General features: G+C 42.2%; 2 protein-coding genes across 2 annotated transcripts in view; one reads left to right on the forward strand and one right to left on the reverse strand.

Moving 5' to 3' along the window:
- Positions 1 to 24,745, forward strand: part of LOC131913651 (uricase) — a 120,204-nt gene that overhangs the window by 67,821 nt on the left and 27,638 nt on the right. The gene's annotated exons all lie outside the window — the stretch shown is intronic.
- Dnase2b (deoxyribonuclease 2 beta) lies at positions 17 to 15,462 on the reverse strand. The gene is made up of 6 exons (XM_059266412.1): positions 15,328 to 15,462; positions 12,293 to 12,470; positions 7,783 to 7,864; positions 5,139 to 5,300; positions 2,467 to 2,664; positions 17 to 590 (listed from the first exon to the last, which is right to left on the reverse strand). The coding sequence occupies exons 1-6, from the start codon at positions 15,438 to 15,440 to the stop codon at positions 250 to 252; spliced, it is 1,074 nt and encodes a 357-aa protein (XP_059122395.1). The 5' UTR covers positions 15,441 to 15,462; the 3' UTR covers positions 17 to 249.

Below are 24,745 nucleotides of genomic sequence, written 5' to 3' on the forward strand. Positions count from 1 at the left end.
TAAATTAATCCATTTCTATAAATCTGTACCTTGCCACATGGCTCGTGGCTTACCGGCATCTTCATATGTGTTTGTCATCATGGCGGCTGGCAGTGTCTCTCTGACTCAGCCTTCCACTTCCCAGCTTTATTCTCCTCCTTGCCCCGCCTATACTTCCTGCCTAGCCAACGACCAATCAGTGTTTTATTGATTAATCAGCAACACATTTGCCATACATCCCACAGCAGTGCACATGTCTTTTCCCCAATCTTAGTCACATGGCTCATAATGGACTAATAATCTATGAAATGAGTAGTAAATTTCCTGATTGCGGGTACAGATGAATCCTCCACCTCTGAAGGCTTGGTGTGGGTCCCGATTCAGGTCTCCGATACAGGTCCAGCGATATTTGGAGCCCTGTGTGGAAACGCACCATTTGGAATGGTCATGGTAAGAACTGAAGTAAGGTTGGTGATACAGCTTAATGGCCTTGATGTTGTAGACATGGTAAGGAAGGGAACAGTTTGAAGGAAGCGCACTTCCCTTTCGCTGCCAGGTTTCTGCCAGCAAATCTGTCTTCAGCTGTTGAGCCATCCAGGCTGTAAAGATGTCTAGGGGCCAGGAGGAGAGAAACAGTGAATGAGATCACCAGATAACCCCTGAAAAGTCCCTAGGGAGTAGAAGCCTCCATTTATTCTTGCTCTATACATTTGACAAAAGTAATAGCATGACCACGTTATAACATAGTGGATGAGAAAGTATTTTCTAAATCCTAAAGCAATGTTCAAACAAAAGTTATTATTGTCATAGTGTAAAGATGTTGGAGTCTGCAAATGCCTTCTCTCACACACAAAGAGAGCAATGTATGTTTTAGCCATGAAAAGACTTCTGGAAATAATAAGATGGAGAATTAGAGGCAATTTAAAGGATTTTTGTGAGCCATACTACTATGACTGAATTTTCTTGAAGTCAGTGGGAGAATTTTTATAAAAATGTTAGTGTAGAGAAACTAATGTATGGTCATAAATGTCAATTGAGAGGTACCATCCAGGATGAACTTGGAAGGGTGGATTTTAGAAGATGTAGGGAACATCAGCTTTTCACAACCGCTGTGGCAAAAACAGCTGTGTGGACCATGATGACAAGACAGTTGGAGAGGATATGATAAAATTGAAAGCTATTAAGGACCTGAAACTGGATGGATTTGGTGGCTTGTTGGAAGAATGGGAAAGAGGGAATCTGGAATGTCCTGGAGACTGTGTAGAATGTGAAGGAAAGAGTGGGTATGTGGGGGATGATGGCATGACCAATCTGGCACATTGCACTTGGTGTACCTCTACCAACTCCTGGTGGAAACAGCCCATTCACCATTGAGTACATCTGTTAGTGTAGAAGTCTGGGGTAGAAATCCCAGTCTTGGAAATCATCCAAAGTCTTTCTGGAATTATGTTACATGTTATATAGAGTGATATAAGGAAGGATAGAAAACCAGATAGCGATCTCATCTCCTAAGGAACCAGGTCTGGCACAAGGGACCTCAATACACCAGAAGGAAGACCAAGAGGCTGTGCTCCCCAAATCAGTGAAGTAGAGTGTTTCAGGAAGGGGAAGTTTTCATCAGCACCATGGCTGACAATGGCTTTTCCTGTCCCTTTAGTTCCTGTACTTCTAGAGTCTGACACAGGCTGTAGGTATTCAGTAAATTCCCTGTAATGTATAAAAGAAGCAAGAAAGCAAAAAGCATGGTGGACCACAAAGTTACGAAAGCATTCATGGCTGGGAGAGATTGTTATAGACAAGCAAGACTCAAAGGGAAGAGAATCAAAGTGCTGAAGACTCTGAGGTTGTTCCAAAAGAAATTTGGGTGGAAAAAGGGAAACCAGAGAGATGGGCAGTTTAGACTTGAGGGATGATTTTTAAATAAGTCTGTGTGATACAAAGAAAGAGCCTGTGAGGGCGGGAGGTTTGAAAGACAGAACAGATACAGTAGAAAAAAAATAGCAAGGTATTTTGAGGCTAGAGTGGGTTGTAGAGAGAGTTAGGGGGGCTGCTGAAATGTACACGACCCCAGGTACAAAAGCATAAAGACAGCTAAAAGGGGGTACAGAACGTAAGTGACTGCTCACTTATGTTCTTCATTCTCACCAGGGGAGAGAGGGAAGGGCTGTATAAAGAAAGGGCTGGAGATCACGGAGGGCTCAGAGCAACTGTCTGGCAAATGCTGGAAATAGCTGTGGCTCTCTGCCCAGCCGAGACTAACTGAGTTTCTAGAGCCCCGGCTATATGTGTATGAGGTGCTTCTGTGGTTGAACCGGCAACTGCTGCCACTCATATGGAACAAGGAGACGTCAGAGCTGACGCCGGAAGTCTCTCTTCCTTTTTCTTCTAACTTCCAGGCTCCTCTCCCCTTCTCTGTCCTGAATAACCAGAGTGTTTTCTCTAAGTAATCCACACGATTCCTACTAACATGGTGATAGCTTCTCATACCATCAGTATAAGAACTGGATTTCACAAAATGGAAGAAGTTCTGTCCCTGGGCTGACTGAAGCACGGTGAGGTGCCGGCCACGGATCTTTAAGGAGCTGGACTTGGCACACAGCTGGGGCATGTGGATGAGTTTCTGGTGGAAGGTGCTTGGGATGGAGCAGCTGTAGATGTTTGGTTGGGAGACCAAGAGCTGAGAGTCTAAATCAAGAGACAAGAAAGAAAAGTCGAGAACTTAAGCGTGAATGGAAATACTTACTGATGTTATGGATTTTTGCGTCGATTAAAATACAGAAACAAAAAAATTCCCCAAGCATGGGCACTCCTCCTTACTTGTTTAGATCAACAGTCTTCAAATGCCTTGTGGTTAAAGTTATTAAAGCCTATTGAACACTCCTACTTTCCATATATGTTTTATGGTTTTATATATTTTTTAATCTTCTTGGGGGTGGGGTGTATAATGTTTGTACGCATGTATGTATCTACGATGTGTGTGCATATGTGCCTGTGCCCACCATGGCACACATGTGGCAGTCAGAGGACAACCTCATGTCAGTTCTTGCGTTTTACCTCATTTAAGGCGTGGTCTCTCTGCTGTTTGTCACCGCATACCTGAGGCTCGTTGGCCCATGAGCTTCTGGAGATTTTCCTTTCTCTACTTCCGTTCTTGTGGTTGGAGTGTTGGGGTTACAGATGCACTGCCACTATGCTTGGTTTTATGTGCATTCTGGGGATTCAAACTCAGGTTCTGGCAATCAGTTTATCCAAACCCTCTTCCCAAGCTGAGTTTTATGTTTTCCTAATCTAATCATTAGGTAAATTCTAATTAACCTAATAATTATCTAACTTATCTACTTATTCAGTAAATTCTGTTGTTATCACCATCCTCATTTTTGAGATGAATTTACTGAGACTCTGTGCCACACACCTATAAAGCTTGTAGATGTGGAGTTAGAATTCATTCTTCTATAACCCCGCCCTGGAGGCCATGTGCTTTTTCCCTGTGTGTACATAAATAAACGTAAAGGACTCCTAGTACCAAACATTCATTTTGAAGAAAAATCAACTCATTGTGTGTCTCATCTCTGTGGTGTTCCGCACTCTAACATATGACTTCAACTAGTTAGAGGAGGGACATGATGGTTACTATTGATTGTCAACTTGACTACATCTGAAATCAATGAGAACCCAAGTGGATGTGTACACCTTGAGGGATTTTTCTTAATCAAGTCATTCAAAGTGGGAACACCCACCTTTAATTTGGATCTTTTGAGGTGGGAAGATCTACCTTTAATCTGAGCCACACCTTCTGGTGGCAACCTGTATGAAGAACATGAAAGAAGGAAGCTTTTGTTCTTTGCCTGCTTGCCTTCACTCTCAATGTCAAGTTCAACCTTTCACTGAAATTAGAGGTTACTTTTTTGGGGCTCAAGCATATAATGAAGACCAGCTGAGACATCAAGCCTCATGGTCTGAACAACTACTGGATTCTTAGATTTCCCATTGGTAGACAGCCAACGTTGGACTATCTATAAGTCACTCTACTAAATCTCATATAGATAGATATTCCTTCTAACATTTCTATTCTTCTAGAGTTTAGTCTAGAGTCTAGACCAGTGGTTCTCAACCCTTGGATCTCAAATGACCCTTTCACAAGGGGTGCATATCAGATATCATATTTTGACATTATGATTCATAACAGTAGCAAAATTACAGTTATGAAGTAGCAACAAAAATGATTTTATGCCGGGTGGTGGTGGTGCATGCCTTTAATCTCAGCACTCAGGAGGCAGAGCTAGGTGGATCCCTGGGAGTTTGAGGCCAGCCTGCTCTACAGAGTGAGATCCAGAACAGGCACCAAAACTACACAGAGAAACTCTGTCTGAAAAAACAAAACACAAAACAAAACAAAAGACTTTATGTTTGGGGTCACCACAATATGAGGAACTGTATTAAAAGGTTGTAGTATTAGGAAGACTAAGACATTGGTCTAGACTAATACAGGGCTTATGGTGAAAATCGGGTGAGAAACATTTTCTAAGCTTCCTGTACCTGAAGGTGAAACACACTACATCTTTTCTTAGTTCCACACAATATTTCGTCAAATAGAAGTATTTTGGGCTATTTGGGCATGAGATCTTAGAAGATGTTATCTGCTGCTGAGGTGTGATGTTGGCAGTATAGAGGCAGCATTTGGTCTGAAGAATTAAAAAAAAAACTAACATTGAGTCTATATTTAAAAACAACGGTTTGTCTCTTACACACATACATGCACATACACACGCAGGCACGGTTTCTAGTTCCTCATGTAAAGTACAGACATCTCTAATCAGCAGTCTTTGTTTCTGTATATTTATGATGGCACTGAGGTCTCTGAAGGCATCCAAGGGAGAGTCAACACCCAAGTTTGTCCCTGTCCCACGTACTCATGCAGCATCTCTCTGCCTCACCCATTTTTTTGGCCTCAAAATTAATGTGAAATTATTGCCCCTGTTTGAGATCAATAATGTCATTTACAGACCAGGAACTGAGGCTGAGAGGGACCCTGCCCAACGCCTCACCACAGCAGAGACAATAGGGGACCTAGGAACCAGGAGGTCTATGAATAATTAACAGATGAAGTGGCACACTTCCTCCTTCAACACACTACCCCTTTACACATGCTCCGGTGTTACCTATGACTTCATACTGGCTGTATTTGAAAGTTATGCAGATGCCACTTTGTCCATATCGTCTCCCCGAGGATGGGTATTCATAGCCATCTTCTGGAAATGGAGGAAACCTAGGAACAGAATGAATCAGCCAGAACCCCTGGATTCTGTTCCATACTAGTAGACCTACCAAAGAAAGACACATGTGATTTGAAAAAGTTAGAAAACAGATCTCCTCTCAAAATACATTTCAAAACTACAGTATTGAAGCCTACTTACACTTTAGGTTAGTGTTTTCTTAGGCTCTTGAGAACTACCCTGCTCATTTTTCAAGGATTTCAGTAACAACTCAGGTACACATCATGGTATCCCCTTACTGAAAAGGGGAGCCAGGGAAGACGTTTTGTGAAGATGTAGGAGTAATTCCATATTGAAACTAGTTGGGCAATTTTGCTGAACTGGAATTTGATCTCGTTAAACATACAGTCACCTGGCAAGCTCTAGCTGGAGTCTTCACTGGTGGGTCTCTAAGTTGTCTTCAAAGAGCTGCTAAAAGCGGCTAAAAGACAACAGCACCCGAGGAGGGTGCTGGCAACACTTGGCTTTAAGAGGCAGCTGCTCATTTGTTGGAGAAGGCTCACCCAATTTCTACAGATCTGATTTAAAAGAGACAAAGACAACGCAGGTAGGCATGCAAAAGCATCCTTGTTGAGCATGTTTTTAAAAGTCTCAAGAGCCTACTAAAATGAAAGCCAGAAAGGCAGGTTGTGACGTGGTGGAAAGGCCCTTGTCCAAAACACTTGCCATGTTTAACATGTGGCGGGCTAACCAGAGCTTCCAGGCCACATAAGAACATGCCAGCAAAGGCATTCAGAAGCCTGATGACTTGCTTTTGCAGAGTGCCCCTTGAGAAGAGAGTAGACTGTGGTGGAAACTGTTGGAGGTTCTGTTGCCTAACAGGTCTCATGACCTTGGTATCACAGCCTCCCGGGTGTTAGTGTGCCTGTGGGTCAAACGAAGCCCCAACTTCACATTAAACTCTCTTTTGTTTCCCCCAATCCTTGATGCAAACAACAGGTCAGAAAAGGAAAGCTCAGAGGCCACTGGGGGTGAGGATGGAAAGCATGGCATGTTCTAAATGCCACTGGGTTTCCCGGTGACAAGGCTGTCATAAGGGCAGCAATGTGATCACAAGCTCTCAACATCACAGTGTTTGATGGGCATTACAAATGATTTATGTTTGGGGAGGTATAGGGAGTAGACAGAGCCTCACGTGATAGCCCAGGCTGGCCTCATACTCTATAGCCCAGGCTGGCCCCGTACTCATGGCAATGCTGCTGTCTCAGTCTCTTCAGTGCTGGAGTTATTGTGTTTGTGACTATGCCTGGAATTACACTATGTTTTTAATCTTAATCAGATATTGAAAATTAGCTGCCTTAGGGCCAGATGCACCTCAGTGATATATTAGTTTTGCTGTATAGTATTAAACCTGAATTTATTTCCAGCCACCATTAAATTTCTAAATATTTTCTAAAATACTAATTTTTATCATCTCCTGAATAATTGCATTCATAAAATTCAGGGTAATGATTTCCTTGTTAGACACACTCTCCAGTCTCCTGCTAGCTCAGCCTCATGTCACCTGCTGACCTTATGTGGCTTCCTCTGAAGATATTTGGGTTTGGAACATTCTGAACAATACTTATTGCTGTAGAAGTTATTTGAGATATATTAAGTTAAAAGGAGTTGGAAAAATAATAATTATAATAGTTTTATAATCTGCTGAGTATTAGGATTACAATTTTTTGTTTACATTTAAAATTTTTCTATGACACATATACTTACTTATGCATAGTTTGTAAATGGAAAATAACAAAGATTACTATATTAAGAATTCCTGTATCAAGTAACAATATATAACAAAGCATATATTAAGTTACTATTAAGAAAAACTTTAAGGATTTTTTAAATGTTTAAATGGAGTTACACATTAAATTAGAGTGAATTTTACTCAATGCAAATTATAACTCAGTAAACTTCCATAAGCTGGGTATAAACCTGTAATCCTAGCAACATGGGACAGTCAGACAAAAAGATTAGAAGTTCAAGGCTAGCTTGAGCAACTTGGGGAGATCCTATCAATGCTCTGGGAGTATAACTCAGTGATCGATTGACGGGCCTGCAAAAATGAAACAAATAAAAAACCAACAAAACCTAACTAAAAAGTGTGTATATGCACATGTCTTTCTCTCTCTCTCACACACACATACACATACAATGTATCCTTGCTGGTGTGTGTATGTCCATGTCCATGTATATATATATATATATGGATATATATACACATATATACATACATGTGAATATGTATGTGACTCTGTGTATGTATAACTGGTATTTGAACAACCAGTACTTGAGTGCTTACTTTAAAGCACATTATTTTTTTAATTTTAAGAAATAAATTGGGATTTCTGAAAAGGGATTTGACATGTCAAGCCATATAATTATTTTGTAAAGTGTAACATAACAATCATATCTCAGTAAGTCAGGATAAGCCATAAAAACAAAAGCTGTCTTTTTAATATGGAATATGAGGATACTAAAGATGAAAGACTTAAGAAAATGTTGATTCCCAATAGGCAAGAGAAGCCAAGAACCACTTACTTACCTTTGGTGTGTCCGTACTTTCTGCTGTAGTTCGTAGACTTGGGGACACCATCATTGTACATTAGATAGGCTGTTTCATTGCTCTGCAGGAACATAGAGTTATAATGGCACAAGTCTTCTATTTCCAACTATTCTCACTATTTCTATTAGCTACTCAGCCTACAGCTCAAAGCTTTCATTAATACACTTGAGAAATCACCCACAGGAACATGAATACTGTGATATGCAAGATGGAGGGGGAGAAGTCCATTTCCACTCATACAGGTTTTATGTGTATATGTGTGCATGCATATTTTTTTTTTTGTGTGTGTGTGTGTGTGTGTGTGTGTGTGTGTGTGTATGTGCTAAAGAACAACTTTGAGCATTTTTTTCCTGGCCTAGAACCAGCCAACTAGAGTAGGTTGACTGGTCAGCAAACCTCAGGGAGCCACCTGACCCCACCTCCTCTGCTCTGGGATTACAGGCATGTGCCACCACCTAGCTTTTTTAGCCTAATGTGACAGGAGTCCCATGTGATCTGTGTGTGAAGATGACACTTACATTTTTCTTGGTTGTTTTGGAAGCAGGCATCTGACTGAGCAAGCAGTGTATGATAAAGGAGTGCAGAATTGTTTGTTCAGGAAATGAAATTGGAACAACCGGCCAAAGATTACACCTGGGTTTTTTCCACTGATGTTATAGGCGCAGTGCGGAGCGGGCTGTCGGGATCTCATTTCCTCTGCCTGTGCATGCCTCACTGCCTTCACACAGCTTTGTATTTAATCAGGACTCTTTGTCACCTGCTCCCCTTCCTCTCTCGAATGAGAGTTGTTTTCCCCCAAACCATTTCTCAGTGCCACGTTGACATTTTTCTCCTTAGAGAAAGTGGTGAGATTTAACGTGTGATATTGGATTTCTTCTAGTGAGATTCTCCAAAGAGGTTGCTCAACTTCCAAGTCAGAGGCAAGCTGTTGTTTGGGTAATGTCTCTTTATCATGTTTTGGGAACTTTTTATATTTGTTCTGGATGGTTCCATTCCATCTGTGTCTTGATACAGTGACTTTTATCGAAACCAATGATGTTGATATTGAAAAAAAATTCAGTGACATAATAAAAGCAATGAAAGCGACTCATTTCCTTAAAAAAATATCCCTATTCTTTCCTTAGGTAGAAAAGTCAATAATGGGTCTCTTGAAGTTACTTATTTGAGGTAATTCAAAAGCACTTAAAAATGTGTAGTAGCATAGTTTTGGTTACTCTGTTTTGACATTCCAGGAAAGTAAGCTGTTTCCTTAGCCTTGGTTTTTTGTTTGTTTGTTTGTTTTTTGTATAATCAATCACAGCAGCTACAGAATGGTAATGCATCATCCTTCTCCTGAGAACTCTGACAGTTACTCTGAGCTGGCATTGCCTGTGGCAACAAGGCCATATGTATGCCTTCCAGGTGCCACATGGAAGGATGATCTATGTATTTGTTCTTACAATAGATGATATTTATTATTACAGGCTGAAGTGTAACAGACAGCTATGTCTAAATTGGTTACAGCCTTGGTGGGAAGAGATGCTACTGAAGAGTGGAAAAGATCATAGAACAGGCAGGATAGACCTGGTGGCACATACCTGCAATTACAGCATTGAGGAGGATAAGGCAGGTGGATCATGAGTTCAAGACTAGCTGACTAGCCTAGGCTACACAGGGAGGCCCTTTCTCTTAGAATGTGTGTGCGTCTATGTGAGTGCCTTTGACTGAGCGGGTACATGTGAAGGCTGGAAGTTGATTTGGGGGGTGATGGTCTTCCGTTACTTCTCCATCTTATTCTGATTTTCCCACTGCACCTGGAGGTCACAGGTTCAGCTAAGCTGGCTGTCATCAAACCCTAGAGATCTGCTCGTCTCTACCCCATGCTGATGTTGCAGGCTTTCACCACACTTGGCTTTGAGGGCTATCTCCATCTCCCAGGCCCCAGCTCTAACCTTTAACCTGTCTGTTAAGTGCTGTCTTGATTATTGGATACTGGACTAAGGGTATTACTCTCTGACCACAGTCTAGCTGGAGATATAGTTAGAGAAGAGTAAGCCATTGCAGTGTAGTTTGATTATTAAGGAATCTGAAGGGTTCTTATTTGCAAAAGTAAAAGAATAGGAACAATTTCAAATGTACCCAGGCTCTTGGACTCAATCCCCTTGACACTGGTGATACACAATTTGCTGGTCTGATCTTGCCTCCTACTATCAGAAGATCAATACCAGGTCAAAGGGTAGAGAAGACGGTTCCCAGTCACTAGGGGCAGATGGTTCTGTCTTCCAAAGAACATCCAGTCACACCTACGTGCCGTTTGCTCTGCTGCTTTCTAATTTTTGAGCCAATCAGATATGGAAACCTGACATCAGCCCCTTTCCTGACATTTTCCTCTCTAGTACCAAGCACTCAAAGCACTGTACATGTGTGGGTTTTACTCAAACATCGGATGCTTTTACACCATCCTTGTGCTCTATCCCAGCGTCCCTTTCACTTCTCACACACTCTTTAATTCCTTAATTCCTTTAGTTTTAGGGTAAGGGTGGGCAAGATTTTAGTCTGTAACCGAGACGAGCCTGGAGGTCACATGTATATCCCAAGTAGGCCTTGAACTCATGGTGATCCTCCTGTGTCAGTGATCCTCCTGAGTGTTAGGATTACAGATGTGAATCACACCTGACCCTTCTCCCTGTTTCTGTTCTGCTAAGCAGGTGTAGTGCCTTCTCTCTCCTAGACACTGGGCTGTCTTTCACACCCCAAGGTCATTAATGGAATCTGCCAACCAAAAAATCAAATGGTCATCTACTCCAACTAAGGTGAACGGCAGTGGCTTGGCAGTGTTATCTTTTCCTCCTCTCCGTTCCAGGAGTTCCTGGGACGGAGAGGAGAACAGTGCAGGGGTTTATTTTCTCACTGATGGGTTCTGTTCCAGATTCCCTCCACCTTGGGAAGCAGAAGCGCTCAGTCAGTTTTCATTTTACACAATAGCCTGGTTATTCAAAACAAGCTTGTTATTGAGATTAAATAACTCTGAAAAACACCTGAAACAGTGCTTGGCACATCACATGTACTCAAACAGCCTACAGTCATTTTAACTGTGTAATTTTGCTTCAAGGTTGCTTTTAATGGCTGGTGGATAATACAAGCACCACCCCTGCCCCCTCCCTCCACACAGTGACAGCTCCTGAGTGAATGTTCAGGTAGACTTGTGCAGTGGGACTAGAAGCTAAAGCAGTCTTGTGCTGAGCATTAAATTAATTAACAGGGGAAAAGCCCAGCAAAGAACCTACCATAGTATAGAAACAGTTGTTTTAAACAAGCCCATAAGTTATTGTCAGGGAATGCATTCATTGGGTGGGTCTACCATAGTACAGAAACAGTCGTTTTAAGCACGCCCACAAGCTCTTGTCAGGGAATGCATTCATGGAGTAGAACTGTGTGTTAGTTACTGCTTGGTTTTACTTGTCACTCGTGTCTGGAAAGAACTCACGGTAAACCAGATGGAACCTGGAACACTGCAGAGCTGGCCACCCTGAGGCAGCAGGCCTACTTATCTCTGTCTTTGGTCAGTTCATTACCTGAAGTCCAGGTTGTAAGCTTCGTCTCCACTCAGGTAAGCCAGTTCTGGGCTCCTGAAACTAAAACCTTAGCTGTCAGCCTACTGTTTCGAAAATAATTAATTAAAAGGAAGACCCAGAGGAACCTTTACGTGAATCACTAGCACTCATCAACACCATGATTTAAACAACCTACAACTCAAGGCACGATGCTCACAGACCTGCATTGCCTGGCAACGGGAGAGGACTCTCACCCCACTTCTATTAGGTGCACAAAAGAGTAAGTGCTGTGTGAGCTGGCAGAGATCTGGCAGCCTGAAGACTTCGGTAAGCAATCATTTCACATCTTGCCCAGTGATACTGTTGCACTTGGTGCCAAATTGTGAGAATTTTGTTTGTTTGTTTTAATCAAAGGTAGTTAGCTTAGCAAGGACTTATATTTCCTGACCCTTCCTGGTTCCCTTTGCACTGATTAACTAATTGCATCAGATTGTAAAGCTGAGTTCCCATCAATGAGATGAGACAAGGTTGCTGTCTAGTCAGGGATAAAAGATGGAAGCCATCTTGACTAAGCACGTTGGCTAGCCCAGTTTGGGTCCAGCACACCCTTTTTGTTAAAAGAATTGCCTTGCCAGGCTGCTTTCTTTTGGTCTGTGTGTTCCTTCATATGCCATGGATTATTCTTTGTTTTTAAGAAAGTGAACCAACAACTTGGCATTGGTGTAGATTACGATGATGTATTTCTTAAAGCCTTCGTAAGGTTGATTTGGTTGTCCTGGCCTAGCTCTGAGTGAGTTTATCTCAAGCTTCTAGGGTTAGGTAAGTGTGTTAAATATATATATCTATAATATAATATATATTTAAATATATACATTCCAAAGATGCTCTTCAAGGAAGATTTAGATTTTGTTTACATACTTTTTTATGATCTCCACGAATGATTGACTGTAACCTACCTTGGAGGTATATACTTTATATAGTTGCTCCAAGGTCCTTCCCAAAACGCTCTTGCTGCTGTTCATCAGATACTGGCTCTTCCTCCAGCTTCTCATTGTCGAGTCCAGGTACAGGTACTCCAGCCCGGATGCTGTATCTTTACTGCCAGGCCTTTTCGGTAACTTATAAAAGATAAACCTAACATAGCAAATGGTTATAAATTGCTCTCACTTATTGATTGCTTTTCTGATGACAGTCTATGCTAAACAAACATACCATTCACTGTGTTTCATAGAAGTCCTCTAAGCAAAGGGAATACTCAAGGCTTCTGCCATTTCTCTATCTCTTCTTTCCTTTTTTTTTTTTAACCTTTCTCCCAGGAAGGCAAGTTTGGTGTGGGTGGTATGTGCTATGGCTTAGAATCTAAGACATTAGCTGGCCTAGTGACTGGGGCCCCTGAAATGAAAGCTCATGTGTATTGGGAGTGATTCTCTCATTTGTCCCCATAGCCCCAGTGGTCACAGGGGAGAGAAGGCCAAGGTCTTGGATTTGCTCTTACCATAGTGCTTAGCACCTGGTCTCTTTGGGGATAGTCAGTTGGGGTGGGCTTTGTCTGAGCTGGAGGCTTTCTTGTAGCTTGGTCCCAAGCAACTTTTTCAGCTCAGTTTATCGGAATGTTCTGGATGGAGGATTTGCTCATCAAGTGTTTGAAGCTGCCTTCTCTTCTTGTGCCTGTGGTTATCCTGCTTGTTATTTTCTCTGCATATCTCATGGTGAGGACAAGTGGTTGGGCCTATGTAGCATTCAGCCAGCCTTAGGTCATGCCAGGAAAGCCCAGGCTTTCTCATGTGCTGTAGTCTCATTGGGGTCAGGTTTCTTTTTACTGAGCTGCCCTGTGTCCCGTAGGATATCTGGCCTCCCCCTTTTAGATGCCAATAGTATCCCGAACTTGTAACTATCAAATCTAATACCTTGTCAAAAGTCCTCCAAAAGCAAATTTGGCCTAATTTAAAAACTACTGGTCTAGTCAAATACACTACAGCAGCACAAAATCCTGGAATTAACCACAAGAGACTCAGTGAGCCAAATACAGTACATACACTATCATAATGCAACAGTCTGCCCAAGAGCATCACACTCCTCGCCTGGTCCTCTACAGACTTATGTTTCTGCTCTAGTGTCCTGCCTTGTTATCCACAGGTCCAAGTCGTCACATGTGGCAGGAAATATGCTGATTTTGTGACAATCAAGCAATTCCTCTGCTAAGCAGCTGTGCCTGTCTTTTTGACACGTATTACTAAATAAACCCTTTCTGTCATGGTGAAAAAAGAATTCTGTCAGTCACAATTTGGTATCCCCGCCCCCAGTAGAGTAACTGACTGCTACCATGCCATTGTCTCTAGGTGACAGTGGCACTTTTAGTTATCTTTTCTGGGTGACCATCTCTGTATGCAGTTTCTAGCCTAGAACTCCAGGTTGAATTAGATATCTAGAGAAAAGGAGGCCCAGAAGCTTCTAGCTCCACACTTTTTAAATCAAGTTCATAGTGTTTGCACCAAACCTATTCATCCTATGCTATTATTGAACATATGCTCTCAGAAGCCCCCAGGTGCCCACCTACCTTCCCTCTTCCCGGGCTATTCTTGTCCTGTTTCCACTACCAGCTCTTTAACTCTGGTCTGTACATGCTGTGGAAATCCTTTCACTCTGTGGTTCTAGACTGATTCTCTCCCACTGTCTTTGCACTATTGCCGTGCAGATTGGGTCGTATCTCAACCTTGTTCCAAGTCCCTTTCAACATCAGGTTCACATCCCAAAGCACAGCCCTGGAAGCCCTTCCTGGCTCGGCCTACCCCAGTCATTGTAGTTTCATCTGCAGACACCTTGGCGCATTCTCCTCATCTCAAGCAGTGTGACACACTCTGAGTGCCAAACTTCCCATGCCACCTCCCAATTCTGCACTGATTCTTTGCTCCTCTGTTGGCCTGAGCTGACATGACATCTCCCTATTATTTTTAGAACAACTTCATAATTATTCTTAAAACTTGGCCCAAAGTTTCTTCCTCAAAGAGGCTTTCTAGGCTGTGTGCTTCCTAATGTCCTATGTCCATCCCACAGAACTGAGCTCCCTTGAGGGTAGGAAATACGTTTTGTTCATATCTTTGTCTTTAAAACTCAGGGCAGGGCCTGGTCAGAGCTCATAGATGGTGAAAGACTGAATTGATTGATGCTCTTTATTCGAAGTTCCCACAACGATGTCAACTGCTGTGGCAGACCTAAACACCAGAGTTGAAGAGTGGAAAAGCAGATCCAGAGAGGATCTCACCACATTGACATAGGGTGGTTTGTCTCTGACACTGTGATAGAGACTAAGAACCTCCCAGTCACTCCTGCCCAACGCCTGGGCTAAATGAAGGTTAACCAAACAATGCTTGGCTCCATCAAGTAGTTTCTCTTGTTCCCCTGAGGAGAAAGGTACGCCTCAGTTTTAGAAAAAGCCCTGTGCTTTCCTGGCTTTGTATCTCAGAAAAAGCACATGCAACGAAAGGTAATTGCCAAGTGACAGCTGTCAGCTTGGTTGCACCCTGCCCCGCCCCCCAAGAGCACCCACTCAGGCTCCAGAGAACTGCTTGGCACGTTTTCAGCAGCAACTCACCCACTCAGCAACTAGCTCTGCTTGGGAATCGAGCCCATTGGCACACTTTAAGTCTTTTTCTTTTTAATTAATTAATTTGTGTATCTATTTATTAAAAATAAGATCTCATATAATCCAATCTGGCATAGAACTCACTTTGTTGCTGAGAATGGCCTTGAACTTCTGATACTTCTGCTGGGATTACAATGTGTCCCATCTTGCCTAGTTTATGTGGTGCTGGGGACTGAGCCCAGAGCTTCATGCATGCTAGACAAGCACTCTGACAACTCAGCCATGTCCTCAGCCCCAGTCTTTGGCTTTTTAAAGGGAGGAAGCCAGGTGAAAGTTTCCTTAGGCTCATCACAGACATACCCTGACTTTCAATTTGCACACACCAATCATCCCATTTCATTTACCTACCAGTCCACAGCTCCACCGTCTTCCTTTTTGCAAGAGATTTCTAGTGTGCCCAGGACCCAAGAGAGGGCAAAGAAGAGCAAAGCCAGAGTTGTTCTTGTGGGGTTTGCTGCCATTTTCTGTCTGTAGCCGTGGACCGTGGAGTCAGAGTGTCAAGTCTTTCTCAGGCTGTGCTGGCTGGGATGTGGGTTCTATTCACTTTTGCTGTTACTGTTGGGACATAAACAGAAGAGGCTGAGTCCCATGTCATCTGATGGTTCTGTCACAACATTCCAGTGTGACTCTGGATGCTTTTGTGCTCAATTGTTGACTAGTTTGCAGAGTCATAGAAAAGTCTAGAGGGAAAAGAGTATTTGTCCTGCTAACCCATGTAGTTAACTCCTTGGAGTGTATGAAATAGTGTGAGGTACATGGGAACAGAAATTATTGACAAGTGGATGTTGAATGAAGTGTGTTATGTGTTTCTTTTCCCTTCTCACTGACTATCTGGGAGTGTAAATGCATGTGATTCATACATTAAAAATGACAAAACCTAGTGCCTTATTAATAATTAGGATCTGTCACCTATAATACTCTCTCTCTTAAGGGAGTAGTAATTTCTACAGCAGTAATCTGAAGGTTGCTCTAAACGAAGAGCAAATTCAATTGCATTTTAGAAAAACTGTTGACGTATCTCCCACACACCCCTAGCTCTGACCACTCAGCAAGGCGCTCTGCTTTAAAAAGGCCATGGTGTCTCCCTGTCTACTGTGCAATCAGGTCAATATTGACCGTCTACTCTTTGGGGATAAATAAAAAACTTTACCAACCTCACTTCAGCTCACACCACTCTTTCTCATTCTTGAAACTGAGATTGGAGTTGAAGGCTGAGGGAAAATGGCCCATTACCATGGAGACTACGGCAAGGTGAGCTGCCCCCCTTGAGAGAGGGAAAGAGTAGACAGATATATAAACATCTGCAAAGAGTTTCTTTGCATGCTTTGAATCCATGTCTAGCTGTCAGGCTAAGTCACAGTTCACTTTATGCCTGGGAATCATGATGACTGTTCTGTCCCTCTCCTTGATTATGGATTCAGATCAGAGTCATCTTGGAGACCCAACCCAAGCAAGAGCCTGGAAGGTCAGGTCACTTCTATGGGTTAGCCTAGCAGGTGTTCTTCAGATTTTCAAGTTTGTAGGAAAGGGAGGGCTTGTGGGTCTATTTCTCCTAAGACAGAGGATTAAGGAGCTCTATGGACTCTTCGACAAAACTCACATTATCGTGGTACTTGTAAAAGGGCAGAATTCTGGGCCTCATCTCAAACCTGCAGAATCAGAGTCTCTTCAGCTGGGTCAGGAGTCTGTGGTGTGTGTATGCATATGAGTTTGTGTGTGGAGGTCAGAAGTCCATACTGGGTATTTACTTCAATGATTCTGTTTTAACTTTTTGAGGTAAGGTTTCTCAATGGGCTAGAACTCACTAATTTGGTTAGGCTGGCTAGCCAGCAAGCCCCAGGAATCCTCACCAGTACTGGGATCACAGATGCTTGCCACCTTGGCCAGTTTTTTAAAATGTGGGTTCCGGGGGATCGAACGCCGATCCTTATGTTTAAGTGGCAAGCACTTAAGAATTGAGTCATTTCTTCCAGCTCCCAGAGCCTATATTTTAAATAAGCTTATTGTTAGTGCAGGTACATTCTAAAATTTAAAGCCAGTGCCCTGAGGTCTCGCTGATGGGACATCTGGAGATTGACAGCTTTCTACAAGGGAGCTGTCAGAATCAACTAAACCAAGAAACATTCTTCTTACCATTTCTGCACTTTGCTTTATAGGTTATAATTGTGTTCAGAAAAGGATTCCAATAGCTGCAAGCAATAAAAGTATTCAAGGCATGACATTTATTTCAAAAGAAAAAATCAGTATCATTTACCTCTTTTACTTTATAAAACTTACACAATTGAGCACTCAAGTACAGGATTTGTTGAATCATTTGGAGGACATAAGCAAATCATTTTCATTTATGTGATCTAATAGCAGCTTTGTTGATTAGGCTAGAGAATAATTCCTGCCTTTTTCTCTTTGTTGTATATGTAGCATGGTGGTGATGACATTTTAGTAAATGATCCTTAAGTTTTAGCCAAGCCTAGTCTTACCTTCTTGTGAGTAAGCTGAAGGACACCTGTATTTGGGTGACATTTGCTAAATCCAATTTTATTTCAAGGTCTGGAAAGACACGTTAATAAACTTCCTTTTCTGGTGTCACCGACTCTGCTGTGCTGTGCTGGCTGTCAACAACTGTCCTTATACAGTCGCTTCACGGTCAAACAGTGTAACCAGCTGTTGGGGTTTTCTGGGGATCCCAGCTTGGCCCCAATTCCTAGACTCTGATATGTCCTTTTTTCCCATTTTTTTTCACTTTACTAAAACCAATAAAGTGGTGGTATGGAAAGAAATCTAGAAGTTGGGTGGACGAGGAAAATGCAAACAGGACAGGAAGCTTCTCATGATACCACTTGATTTTGCAGCCGCATTTCATAATAGCATGGAAATACCATACTCTTTCACGGCCTAAGGATCTGCCAAGACAGTAGAAATTGCTTTTTTTTTTTTTTTTAAACTTGACCAAGTAGAGTAAACAGGGAAGAACTCATTGCTTGGAAGTGGACTGACTTTGTGTCCGTTCACCCAGAAATTCTAGAAAACTGTAGTTCTGGTGTTTCTGAAGAGAGCTTCTTTCTCATCCTGCCTTTCTCATGCCCTCCACATGCCTTGCATCTATCATGTATTCCAGCTCCTGTGTGTGTCTGCATTAGCACTTGATTACTCTTAGATATGCTGCATTTTTATTTTTAATTGTGTGTATTTGTGTGTGCACATGGGTGCACTGCCTTCAGAGGACAGAGGCTTTGATCCCCTCGGAGCTGAAGGTGACAGGTGGCAATGGCCAGCTAGGCACGGGTGCTGGCGAACGAATTCAGCTCCTCAGCAAAGCTGCAAGAGCTCTTATCCACGGAGCCATTTTCTAGTCCCAGCACTTGATTCCTTATTTGGCTTTTTCCATTCTCTAGTTCCTTGTAGAGAATTAATCTGTTACTTATTCTGTCTCTCCAAAGTACCCAATTCTTTCTTGAACTGTGATCAACAGATTCTTATCTGATTATTAATTGCTAGAATCTTTCTTTTTCCCATATGTCTGTGTGTAGTGTGCATGCATGCATGTGGACCTGTGTGTGTGTGTGTGTGTGTGTGTGTGTGTGTGTGTGTGTGTGTGTGTGTGTAAGTGGAGGAGGTCTGACTCCAGTCATCATGCTTGTGTGAGAAGCACTTCACCTGTTCAATCGTCTCCTTCAGATCCCTAGTTTTATTTCTTCCAAATTAAGTTTTTAATATTTGCTTTACTTTCTCAATGTTCAACCATCTATTTCTGTCAAAATATTAAACTGTTATTTTGCACATTGCATCTAATTCTACTAGTACCTATATTTGCAGGTTAGACTTTGCTGTTGTGTCTGCCACTCATTACTGATACCTTCCTATTGGTGTATACTTTTTGCTTTGAGCTGTAGTTTATTTTCCTTGCAAATTCATCTGTGAAAACACTGAAGGGATAAAGATAAAGTTGAAGTTTTTCAGCCTCTGGCAGCTACTGCCTCCATTGGTGGCAGTGCAGTCTTCTAGTCAAGCTGCTGGCTTATTTATGTTTGGAAGGATGACTTGCATTCTATAAGATGTATCTGTTTAAGGACAGCTTTCTCTCTGAGCAGATCTGAGAAGTCTTCTGGTAGACTGGGAGGAATCTAGAATGTGATAGACTGAGGGAAAACTTGATGCACTTGTTGTGTGAGCAAAGGGAGGGGCTTGGAATTGTTGATAAAAGGAGACAAGTCAAGCAAATGCAGGGCAAGGAAGTGCTCACAAGGGACATGGTTAAGGAGAGTATCATCTGTGGAAGAGGGTGGACACTTGCATCAGCCTGGTTCCAACCATCCTCCACACTGCTTTGGAATGCCCGTTTCTTCTGGAAGCCTCCCTTAACCTGGCTTTGGTGTCCCTACAACATGTCCCCAGAGCTCACTCTACTGTTTCAGTTAGAGTAATTAAAACACTGTGTGACAACTTACTTGTTTCAAGTTGTGGGGAACTCTTGTGGGCTAAATCTAGCCCACTGACTGTTTTTATAAATAAGGTTTTATTGGCACACAGATGTACCCATTGATGTATATATTGTGTTTAGTTTCTCTTGTGCAATAATGACAGAACTGAATCTTTGAAACACAGCCTAGAAAGCCTGGAGTATTGACTATTTGATTCTTCACAGGAGAAGAACGTTCTAGCATAACATTTCTATAAGGGTGGAACAATGTCTGCATTGGACACCCTTGTGTCTCTAAGCATGTCACCTTGCTTTCCACCTCCATGAAGCTAAGTCACTAGAGCTCTATGAACATGTGGAGTGAATGGAAATAAGTCGACAACCTTTATCTGGAGTTGTAAGAAACTTAGAATGATGGGGCTGGAAAGGTGGCTCAGCGGTTAAGAGCATGTGTTATTCTTACAGAGGACCTGGGTTCAGTTCCCAGCACCCACATGGTGACTCACAACTCTCTGTAACTCCAGTTTAGGGGATCCCATGCCTTCTGACCTCTGTATCAGGCACACATGTGGTGAGCATACACACATGCAGGCAAAACATTCATATGCACAAAATAAAAATAAATAAATCTAAAAATATTTTTAAAGAAACAGAATGAAACCTAACGAGAGAAATCAACAAGGTGGGTATATAGTAGCAGAGAAAGTGCCGCCGCCATAAGAATTTCATACCCATGTTTGTAAGTCTGGGAGACAGCTGCAGTGAAGAGAACCAGGCAGCTTGTATCCCATGATTGCTTCTGTATATCACCAGCTGTGTGCTTTCGCTTCACTGAGCATCTGCTTTCTTTCTAGAAGGTGGGACTCACCTGTCCCTTCACAGAGGCCTCTCAGAGACCAGAGGACTGTGACAGTGACTTCTGGTTCCTCCCACTTTCTTCCTATTTCTTCTAGGACAGGTATTTTCTTTCTCTTACATGTAGACTAAAGCCAGTCCCTGGTGAGATAGTGTTAAGTGGCTCTCATCATTCCTGCTTTCAATGATTCCGACCCAGGTCAAAGTCAACACTCCCCTCAAATGGTCAGTGCCTGTTGCTGAAGGCACAGCCAGCCCTTCATCTGCTACAGAGAGAGCTACCTTTCAGTTCTCCTCATGCGCAAATACACCCATGTCAACACAGAATCCAATGAAGTTCAGAACCCCCAACAGTTAAAAGGGATGGTGTGGGAAGGGACACATCTTGAGATTGGTAAGTTTCTGCTTACGTCTCAGTCCCAGTCTGTCCCGTGTGACTTGGGCAGCTCCTTTCCCATCCGTGAGTCTGTCCCGTGTGACTTGGGCAGCTCCTTTCCCATCCGTGAGTCTGTCCCGTGTGACTTGGGCAGCTCCTTTCCTATCTGTGAGTCTGTCCCGTGTGACTTGGGCAGCTCCTTTCCCATCCGTGAGTCTGTCCCACGTGACTTGGGCAGCTCTTTCCCATCCGTGAGCCCATTTATTTTAAACTACTGACTCTTTTCTGCCAGCTCACAGAGTTGTTGGGAGGAATAGGAAAGATGATGTCAGCCCCAGTGGGTGGAAAATTAGATGATAAAGTGCTATGTAACTGAGTGTCTGGTAGTGTGGCCAAGTTCCCCCCTCTGTCAGGATCAGTCTGTTCTTCCTCTCACTCATGAGTATGACTCCAGAGGGAATTGTCAAGCAAATTGAAGGGACTGTGATAAAGGGTTAAAAAACATGTCGTTTGGTGGCACATAGCTCTCACTTTGCCTTTCTATTCCCTAACAATGTATCCTGAGAAGGTTACCTGATTACCCTGGTATCTCCCCTATTCAATAATGGACTATGATATGCACTTCATAGGGCTTTAGTGGAGAATTAGAGGAAATCCTACAAACAAATTTCCTGACATATAGCAAGCCCTTAATGCATGGCTATTGTTCTTAAGTTCATCTTCAGGCCTTGTCACCGGGAAGCAGGTGCTTTTGCTGTATACACTGCATACAGATGTGTTCAGTACATCTCCTTCCAGGATGTTTCAGATGCCGCTATCAGCTCTGTATTGTGATGTTTCCCACCCCTATTCTAGGAGTTCCTGGGTGCCTTCTTCCAGGTTTCCTACCCTGAGGTTTTTGGTGAAGAGGTTGGCAGGGAAATTAGCATTTCTCTTCTCATTTTTCATGAAGAGAAAAAAAAGAATGAAAATAACTGAGTACCCGCAGTTGGAGTTGTAATGAGGTCACAGGTTAGTTACCCTTTCTTTTCACCGTGAGTATACAATGAGGTTTTATTCTTCTCTTGAAGTGTCTACTTGAAGCATCATTTAGGGTCAGATTTGAACAGACAGCACGTCTCCCTCATGAGCATTAAATCACTCTTCAGCATCAAGCAGTACAGTCTTATCATATATTTAGTAGATTCCATGCAACAAGACAAAACAACCATAGAGCAAACACACACACACACACACACACACACACACACACACCACCACCACCACCACCACCACCACCACCACCACCACACTGGCTGCTTCTAAGAGTGTCACTTGTTATTATTGTTCTGATCATTAGTATGTATTAAGATCTACAAAGGTGGCACTAACTTGGTTAATAAGAGAGTTTGTTTTTCTCATATCAGGCCAGCATTCTTTCCCCTCCTTGAAGATTTTATATTCATAAATACCCAAGAAAACATTCAAGGAAGGAGAAAACTGGATAGAGAATTTGAAGATTCTCCTTGGAAGATTTCAAGGAGAGAAGGAGACAGAGAGGAAGGGAGGGATAGAGAAGGAGGAATGAGAAGAGGAAGAGGGGAAGTGGGAAGGGAAGGAGGAAAGAAAGGAGAGGTAGCTAGAGATTGATTTTCTAATCCATAATTCTTATGCACCACAGTATAACTGAATTATGATATCTAGATGCAAAATAGCTAAGAATTTTTAAAATCTCTCTTGTGAAAGGTGGAGATGGTCCTTATATTAGTTCTAAGACTCGAGAGAAAACTCTAGTTGATTAAAGTGATGAAAATCTCTTCCTGGTTTACCTAACATTTTCTCAGTAGTGTTCCTGTCATTAAACCTATTCCTGTGAAGATGTAAACAGACATGCACACTACCTTTATTTTTGGATATTGGAAAGAGTTGGAAGACCTCAAAGTGTCTTCCTTTGCCAACAGAATAAAGAATTTCAGTGACGGAAGTATGACAGAGTGTAATAAAATGTAGAAGACTGAAGAAAGCTGAACGGAGCTTCTAAAATAGGACTCTGTGAAAAAGAATGAGTGTGTGTATTAGAGGGGTCTGTTGTTATGAAAGTGCTGGACTATTATAACTTCAGATAACATCTAATAAGAGAGGGTTCCTGTGTGGCTACACAAGGGTCTTTTGTACTTTATTGTCTGAAAATGATTCAAACTCCTAAGTTCCATAAGCCAACCTCAATTTTTCCCCTGTAAGAATTCTTATTTTTTTTTAAATTATTTTTCTTTGTGTATATGACTCTTCTGTTTATTTGTTTGTTTGCATGTATTTATGTGCACCACCTGTGTGCCTGGTGCTTGCAGAAGTCAGAAAAGGGCATCAGATTCCCTGAAATTAGAGTTACAGACAGCTGTGAGCCACCATGTGGGTGCTGGGAACCAAAGCTTGGTCTTTTAAGAGCAGCCAGTGCTCATCACTGCTCAGCATCTCTCCAATCCCCACTAAGAATCCTACAAGGAAAACATAGGTGCATGTGGTGAGCTCTTCCCCTACCTCTACCTACCCTTGTAACTTGAGAAGAGCTTAAAGCTGTGTAGTTAAAGTTTCTGAGAAGTAAGTGAAAACAAATTTTCCCGTATTGAACTAAAAATGACCTAAATTTCCTAAATAGTCTGCAAAATGATGAATCTCATTTCTTGGACAAGTCATTCATGACATTGTATAAGATACTGTTGAGGGCTGTGCCAGACATAGAGATGATCTTGACAGACCTTCAAGATGCTAGCATTGGGGAAAACTAAGATGTGTGCAGACGTGAGTGAGGAAGGGTGAGTGTGAGCTCAATGTTATGCTTGTTTACTACAGTGCCCTGTGAGTTCAAAGAGAAGAGCTGTGTTTTAGGGAGAGGACTGGAGGGGACAGAATAGTGACTTATAAAGACGGGGCATTCTAGGGAGAGAGGATTGGTATTGTTTGGCATTTAAAATCACAGAAACTTGAAGTTTTCTTAGTTGTGTAGCTAGAGAAATGAATCAATTTTCACCTTGTTCCAAATTTAGAAAGTAGGGAGAGTTCACTGGGTGTCTGGTACATGTCAGTACTAATATGTAAATGTTAAGATTAAAGAAATGCATAGGGAAATGTGTACAGTGGAGAATGCGCAGTGCGTGGGTGAAGGAAAATATTCACTTCATGTAAACATCCTCCAGTGTGTCTATCCAATCAGGATTCATTCAAAATTCAATTTATATTGATGAGGATTTATTTTATCTGGAGATATGAACAGCTCAAATTGGTGTGTACCTATGTGACATGATTCTCATTGTTGTCTTTATCAAAAAAGAACAGAGCTGCACAGTAACGGAACTGATATCAAAACATTGCAGCTATTACTTCCAGTCAAACGGGCTGCCAGATAATGGTGCTAGCTGACATTCACTGATTACTACATGCCAGTAATTGTTCTGAGTAGTCACTTGCATCCTCACAATTATACATAAGAGATGCTGTCATTATCCCATTTTATAGATGGAAAAGGGAAGGAGTGAATAAAACAAATACTTGCCCAGGTCCCTGTAGCTGGTAGTTGGTACAGGCCATCTGACTCTAAGGCTCATGTGTTCTTATCCCTACACCAATGCTTCCCTGCTTCCAGGAGGCCATGTGTGCAGAATGACAAACCATCTCTTTCATGCTGTCTCAGGGCTGGTGATCAGACTCCAGAACCCAAGCTGAGCAAAGTCATCTTAACTGTTTGAGCCCCAGTTACACAGCTAACCTGTTGTGAGTCATCAGCTCTTCCATAATGGAATGAAATCCATGTGTGTGCTGTAGAAAAATCCACACCTGCTCTCACAAATACATAAAGGTTTAGTTACAACTTCTTGAAATACATAGTTCTGCCTAAAATGCATCTACCGGGTCCCCAGGAGTTTAACAGACTTGAGGATAAGAAGCCCTAAGACAATCAAACCCACTTTAGTGCAGTCAGCAACGATAACATTTATGAACTCATTGTAGATGTGAACATTCAGAAGAGTCCTTTAAAATCTCAGAGATCTTGCTAACATTATTTGCAGGCAGTTGAAAAATCTAAATCCCTATATATTGCAAGACATAGAGGAAAGGAGAGTCATCTTGTGCAGAGCCTGTTC

Source organism: Peromyscus eremicus, chromosome 6 (genome assembly GCF_949786415.1).
Source record: "Peromyscus eremicus chromosome 6, PerEre_H2_v1, whole genome shotgun sequence".
In the NCBI taxonomy this organism is placed as follows: Eukaryota; Metazoa; Chordata; class Mammalia; order Rodentia; family Cricetidae; genus Peromyscus; species Peromyscus eremicus.

What these genes read in the sequence shown, in the direction of transcription:
- Dnase2b (XM_059266412.1), bottom strand. Translation starts at nt 15,440, where the DNA reads ATGGCAGCAAACCCCACAAGAACAACTCTGGCTTTGCTCTTCTTTGCC. An exon ending in AAAGTACGGACACACCAAAG is followed by an intron (nt 5,301 to 7,782) that starts GTAAGTAAGTGG and finishes TTTCTTTGGTAG; the next exon opens with GTCTACTAGTATGGAACAGA. An exon ending in ATCCAGTTCTTATACTGATG is followed by an intron (nt 591 to 2,466) that starts GTATGAGAAGCT and finishes CCTGGCCCCTAG; the next exon opens with ACATCTTTACAGCCTGGATG.